This window comes from Neurospora tetrasperma, assembly GCF_000213175.1.
Source record: "Neurospora tetrasperma FGSC 2508 unplaced genomic scaffold NEUTE1scaffold_14, whole genome shotgun sequence".
In the NCBI taxonomy this organism is placed as follows: Eukaryota; Fungi; Ascomycota; class Sordariomycetes; order Sordariales; family Sordariaceae; genus Neurospora; species Neurospora tetrasperma.
In genome coordinates, this window is record NW_009799112.1 from 1 (window position 1) to 6,329 (window position 6,329).

General features: G+C 52.3%; 3 protein-coding genes across 3 annotated transcripts; 2 read left to right on the plus strand and 1 right to left on the minus strand.

Annotated features, from left to right (window-relative positions):
- Window positions 1–1,785: 1,785 nt before the first annotated feature.
- NEUTE1DRAFT_88620 (uncharacterized protein) lies at window positions 1,786–3,204 on the plus strand (the record flags this gene model as incomplete). The annotated part of the gene is made up of 2 exons (XM_009856543.1): window positions 1,786–2,125; window positions 2,195–3,204. 2 exons carry the CDS (start codon window positions 2,008–2,010, stop codon window positions 2,944–2,946), a joined length of 870 nt encoding a protein of 289 aa, XP_009854845.1.
- Window positions 3,205–3,411: 207 nt separating this feature from the next.
- On the minus strand, window positions 3,412–4,258 carry NEUTE1DRAFT_88621 (DNA replication complex GINS protein psf-3; the record flags this gene model as incomplete). Its single annotated transcript, XM_009856544.1, has 3 exons — window positions 3,412–3,694; window positions 3,731–4,130; window positions 4,208–4,258. 3 exons carry the CDS (start codon window positions 4,247–4,249, stop codon window positions 3,516–3,518), a joined length of 621 nt encoding a protein of 206 aa, XP_009854846.1.
- Window positions 4,259–4,698: 440 nt separating this feature from the next.
- Window positions 4,699–5,907, plus strand: NEUTE1DRAFT_96274 (superoxide dismutase mitochondrial precursor; the record flags this gene model as incomplete). The annotated part of the gene is made up of 2 exons (XM_009856545.1): window positions 4,699–4,902; window positions 5,033–5,907. 2 exons carry the CDS (start codon window positions 4,785–4,787, stop codon window positions 5,599–5,601), a joined length of 687 nt encoding a protein of 228 aa, XP_009854847.1.
- Between the last annotated feature and the right edge of the window lie 422 nt (window positions 5,908–6,329).

Genomic DNA, 6,329 nt, shown 5'->3' on the forward strand with positions numbered 1-6,329 from the left:
CGTTTTCCGTTTTTTTTTTTTTTTTCTTCTTTTCCTTTTCCTCACACCTTGCATTCCCTAGTACCTCTTGTTATAACAGTTTTCCTTTTTGACATCCAGTCAGCTACTTCTTACCACTTGTCTTTTTGCGCCTGCTCTTCGTTTTTACGACATTCACTGCCTCTTTCGAAATACAATGCAAATGTGCTAGGCGAGCAGGGAACTCGAACGATTTCCGTGGCTTCTCTCAGAATTTACGTTGCTAGGCTCATACAACCATGTTTCAAGCTGATTTGGTCTTCGATCATCACAAAACATCTGGGGCGGCAACGCAGTGTTCTTGCACTACAAGCAGAACCGATTGGAATTTGCTACGATGCAATCAATGTCGTAGTGGTTGAGCCGTGTTACCTCATTATCGATCGTAATTGCTCCTGCAAAGGAAAAAAAAAATGAAGAAGAAGAGAAAAAAAATGAAGAAGAAGAAAGAGAGTTGGAAACAGTTGTGTTGAGGCATTGCGAGAACAGAATGACCTGCAAAAAAAATGAAAAAGTGAATGGGGCCACCCGGGGATTGAACCCGGGACCTCTCGCAAGAATGCTCAGGATGAACCCTAAGCGAGAATCATACCACTAGACCAGCGGCCCTGATTGGTTGTTGACAGCTGCAGCAATACCAGTAACCATGAAGGCAAAACACAGCCCACAGCAGCTGAGTGAAGCTGGACACTGCAATACAAACTCGAGAAACCTGCTCGATATGATCAATGTCAGCATCGTGAAAGGTCTTTTTTTGATCACAATATGATCTTCTCTAGAGTGGGCGCGGATGCTTTCCATGGCGCTTGTTGCATTCCCTAACGCTTTTGTTTCCAGTGCGTACACGCCGAAGAAAAAACTGGACATATCCACACCGCTTTACCATCGAATCATCGCTCTCTGCCCAACACACGACTCCTTCTCATTTCCCAAATCGGAGGCATCTCAACATCTGGTTGGTCAGCGTACCTGCTAGTCCGATCTGTGTAAGCGCCTTCATGCCTTTTGCAGTGGATCAAATCTGACAGCTCTTGCTTGATTTCATCTGGAGGTTTGGGATTTGACGGAAAACACATGTTTACAGATACAAGGGAGGCAGGTCGCCCTTATGAGCCCCATGGGCGTCTTTTGGTTTCTGGAACACTTCCAGCTCCGGTTTGAGGCCTAAAAACAGCAAGTGAATGTCTGTCACGTCTTCCAGTGAGATGTCTTGTTGGATAATTGGGGCCGCTGATCTGGTGGTACGCTTCTTTCGAGTTTCGTCTGTCGAGGTCCATCTTGAGCACTGAGCTCTGCAGGCTTCACAAACTTTCACCCGAGGTCTTCCGTGACGTTCAGGCTTCTCGTGCAAAAGTCCTTCCAAGAGCATGGATGCGCTAAGGCCTGCTCAACAGGTCAATATGTACAGTATCAGAAACACCGGCTCAGCATTGACCGCGCTTGTTGGAAGCACTGTGGTCCCCGATACCGACCTAATGGTTTTCAGCCCCTGTCGAACTTTTAGCTCCCGAATCGTCGGGACTTGTGCTAACCCAAATTTGGGACGCCCGGCGGCAAAGTTGTCCACGTCAACGCGTGTCAATGGTGAGCACGGCAGCGAGGCATTCGAGCGAGGCGAAAACGGGGTAAGGGCAAGGCTGGGACTGGAGCTAGCGGATCCTGTCACCGATCGTGATGCTGGCACCGCGCCTGTTAGACTTGTTTATGGGGTTGGAGAGACCGATCAAGGGGAAAAATGGCATATATACTGCTGCAATAACTTGTAATCGTCATTCATGTTGTACTTGTCATTGTCGTCTTTCTCAACTTCTCTTATTCTTCCATTCGTTCTCTCTCGGGCTGGTTTCCGATTCTGCTTCACGTTCCTTTAGCCTTGGTGTGCTGTTTCTGTTCCCATTTTCTTTCTAGGCGTAGCATACGCCCATCTCCGCATCGGCCGTCGCTTGCTATTCTCACCTGTTTCTGCGGGTACAAGCCCAACCAGGAGCCATGCGTCATCCACTCTCTCTCCGCTTCTTCGCCAACTTCACTATTACCATTCTCCTCGCCTGCAACATAGTCTCTGCCTTCCATGTTGAAGATCTCCTTTACACCTTGCGATCGCTGAGTAAGTCTTGAATACCAAGCTCAAAATACCGGAAGCTCTAAGCACTGACGACCCCGTCCCTCATCACAGAAGATGCGCCATCCGGTAGCGCGGTTCTCAAAGCCCGCAGCTCGAACCTCACCGCTCCTGCTTCCGCTCCGGCTTCCAATGGCACTGTTGGCTCCTCCCATCCTGACTCGACGGACAAAAAGGAAGGGGGACTTGGCCTAGGTGGTCTGTTGCATAACCTCTTCGGCCGCCATGATACGTCCACCGCCATCACTCTCAATATCCGGGCCTCAAATGGCACCGTAACCCCTGCTGGTGTTTCCAACGGCACTATCCTTGGCGGTGCCTCCCATCCAGACGCGGCAACCAAAGGAGACCACGGATCCCTTGGACTTGGCGATCTCCTTCACAAGATCTTCAATCACCACAGCACGCCCACCATCCCTGGTCCTCTCGCTGGCCGCAGCTCGAATAGTACTGTCCTTCCCGCTGCCGTATCCAACGGCACTGTTCCCACCGGCTCTTCCCACCCGGATGCAGCAACAGAGAAGGGACAGGGGCTCGGACTGGGTAGTCTTCTGAGCAAGATCTTTGGCCGTTCTAAACCTGTGCCTGAGTCTGTCGAGCCTGAAGATGTTGACGAGGTTGACGGCGAGGTTGGTATGCTTATGAGTCTCAACCGCCGTGCCAAAAAGGACGGGGAGAATAGGCTGAGCCGTGAGGAGAGGAGGAAGAATCGGGAGAAGAGGCGTGTGAGAAGGGCCATGTCTGCTGCAACTGAGTCTAAGAAGGAGGAGAGGCATGTTGATCGCTCCAGAGTGTTCCGCGGGTGAGGGTGGTGGCTAGTCGTCGGCCAAGCCAAGATGAGCTTCGGCTATGTTGTCAAATATTCCATAGACCGTGATGGAAAAAATAGATGGTATGCCGAAATGAAGGATCCAATGTCGCTCGCTAGCCACCCACCAATTGACGAAGTCCGAGTTAACAGAGAGTGCCGAACCTCATGTCCTCCTAGTATCTCGTGAGTCTTCCTCATTATTAGGTCAGATGGTCTGCTGTGCCGCTGACAGCACAACTCTGTGAAGATCAGCGATGCGTCGGATACTCGTCCAGCTATAGCAGTCCAAGTCCGCCATGCTTCCATGGGAGGGTGACACAACCAAACCCAGAGACTCCTGTCTCCTTCGTGGTATCCCGATGCTCTCGAGCCGTGATGTTGACCAATCCACAGCTTCGTCATCGTATATGAGCTTGGGAGGTCGCCGGTGACCTGTTGTTATACACTGCATCGAACGCAGTCTGAGTATGTGGAGGATGCTTGAACCGAAGCGCTAGTTCGTTGCGAGGTAAACACCGATCAGGCGCCAGCGGTAGCAACAACGCTCCAACAGCACCACTCCACTCACCTCTTCTTGACATTCTCCATCCACTCCTTGCTCGCCTTCGTCCCATCATGTGCACACCTAAACAGCTTCCTCTCCCACTCATCCAACCCCCTCAAAAAGTCCTCACCCGCACCTCCCACGCCCAAATTGCTGGCATTATCGTCCTTTGTCGCCTTCCCCTTGCCCTTTCCTCCGGCTCCTCCTCCATCTCGACCATGATACGAACTCCCACCCCCACCCACCTTCCTAGCATGCAACGCAATCTCCGCCGCCCTCGAAACAAACGTCTTCCTTAACACCGCGCTCAGCTCCGGCTCCTCCGACAACTCCATCATGTGCGTGGCGAGGGCGTAGAAGTGGGCGCTCTGATCGCGCAGCGGCACGGAGCGCGGGTCGGCTTTCAAAGCTTGAACAACGTCGTTACCCAGTGCCGGGGGCAGGTCGAAGGTGATGAAGGATTTGCTGGACTGTGATGGGTCGTCCATGTCGATGGTGCCCGTGTTAGCAATGGCGAGCATTTCAGCCAGCCAGATGGGGAGAGCGACGCGCGAGCCGGACTTGAGGGTGTGCCCCGGTTGGTTGTCGAGATAGCCGAGGTCGGGGACGTCGATTTGAAAGGTACAGGGAATTTTCTAGGGAGGATTTTCGGGTTAGTTGGTGTTTTGGCGATGGGTGGTACTATTTGGAAGGGGGGGGAGATGGAGGGTACCTCTGCGTCGGTCAGGATCGCATCGATATCGTAATATGACATGGTGGTAATATTGGTAGCTTCAATTGGACCGGCCTGGCGTTTGGAGATGAGTTGGGCAGTGTTGAGTTGGCCAGTTGACCCAAACCAAGTTTTCGTCAGGATTTCGATATCAATCTAGGTTCTGGGGAGACGCGCTCTGGAAGTGGGAGGAGACGCGACGAAGAAAGAGCGCCGCCATGCCAAGAGACCGCAATTGAAGCTGTGGCTTATACACCACTCAGAGACGGCTTCTTGTTACCCTTCCAGCCACACCGAGCCATAGAGGTACCCACCGTCCCGAGCCACCTCTTCCCCTCGGCGGGGTGGGGCTATGACGGAATTAGTTGGAACGGTTTCCATGGAGCTTCCATCATCATCCGAGCTTATTAGATAAGTAAATAGAAAGAGACATTTCCGATAGTCGCAATCAGTCATCCAAATCATTTACTTCGAGGTAGCCGCCGTCCCATTGATCATCTAATTGTCCTTCTCTTGCACCTTTAAACCTAACCAGTTCACCTAATTTCTAGTCTCTCTCAATAAACAAGCCGTCACAATGTCCGCATCTCTCTTCCGCGCTACTCCGGTCGCCCGCAGCGCGCTGCGCGCCGCCAGTGCCGTCAAGCCCGCCGCTACCTTTGTCCGCGGCAAGGCCACTCTTCCCGACCTTCAGTGTAAGTCTTCCTCCAAGAATCGCTCGCTTTACGACGCCTCTCAGTCCACCCCATCCTCCCTCCGCTTCCACGAGGAACCCCAATGGCTTTAGGAAAAAATCACCGAGCTAACTCCCTCCCCTTTCCCTAGACGACTACGGCGCCCTCGAGCCCTACATCTCCTCCAAGATCATGGAGCTCCACCACTCCAAGCACCACCAGACCTACGTCAACGGCCTCAACTCGGCCCTGACCACCATCGCCGAGGCCGAGTCCAAGGGTGACTTCACCAAGGCTGCCTCGGTCGCCCCTCTCCTCAACTTCCACGGCGGCGGCCACCTCAACCACACCTTGTTCTGGGAGAACCTGGCCCCCGCCTCGCGCGAGGGTGGCGGTTCGCCCGACGGCGCCCTCGGCAAGGCCATCACGACTGAGTTTGGTTCTTTCGAGAGCTTCGTCAAGCAGATGAATGCTGCGCTGGCCGGTATCCAGGGCTCGGGTTGGGCGTGGTTGGCCAAGGATAAGGCCGCGAACGGCAAGCTGGCGCTGATCACCCGTGCTAACCAGGACCCTGTTACTGGCAACTACGTGCCCCTGTTGGGCATTGACGCGTGGGAGCATGCGTACTACTTGCAATATGAGAACAGGAAGGCGGAATACTTTGAGGCGATCTGGAACGTGATCAACTGGAAGACTGTTGCCAAGAGGTTCGAGGCTTAAGTTGTTTATACCTTGGGGTGGAGTAGCAGAGGCGTTGTAATTAATGTGTTGCTACTATGCAGATGCTTGTGATTAAGTGGTGGCTCTGTTGTGTGTGATATTATTTTCAGTTACGAGAGGGTCACCAAGTGTCATGTCAACGGTGCAGGAAGGAATTTGACGGTGACGTTAGAGCGAGCTGCTAGCACGTTCTTGTCAATCATGGGTTCACCTCGACATGGAGCTCTTGAGTAGAGACAAAATCTGGACATTTGGGTTTTACTACGAGATATTCGATTTTAGCGCAAGGGGTACCCTGCTATACATAATTTTTAGTCTGGTACCACTGGCGGCGACGTGTAGTATTCCCGATGAAAAAGATGGAAACTCGGGAATTACTGGGCGGTCTGGAAATTGTCGTAGAGTATAAGCTGTTGAGGACTTGATTCTAGGACAAGATCAGTGTATTGGCCTCTCAAGAGTCAAACACTGAGCGAGCACAGACGCAAGCCATGAGAAAGGATTCGAGAGTAGCAACAGAGAGATATTGCGGAGACGAGAAGTACAAGTCGACTAATGTAGAATGATTTCGTAGTGCGTGATCTTGGTTGATCAGGGTTGAAGGAGGCTAAGAGAGTGTCCGGAGAGAGCTGAGGTGAATGAAATGCACGATCGTGATGGGTGACCGTCACCGGAAGGGACTATTGAGGTGAATTGCCATGAAGTCTCTGGAAAATAAAAAGATGGGG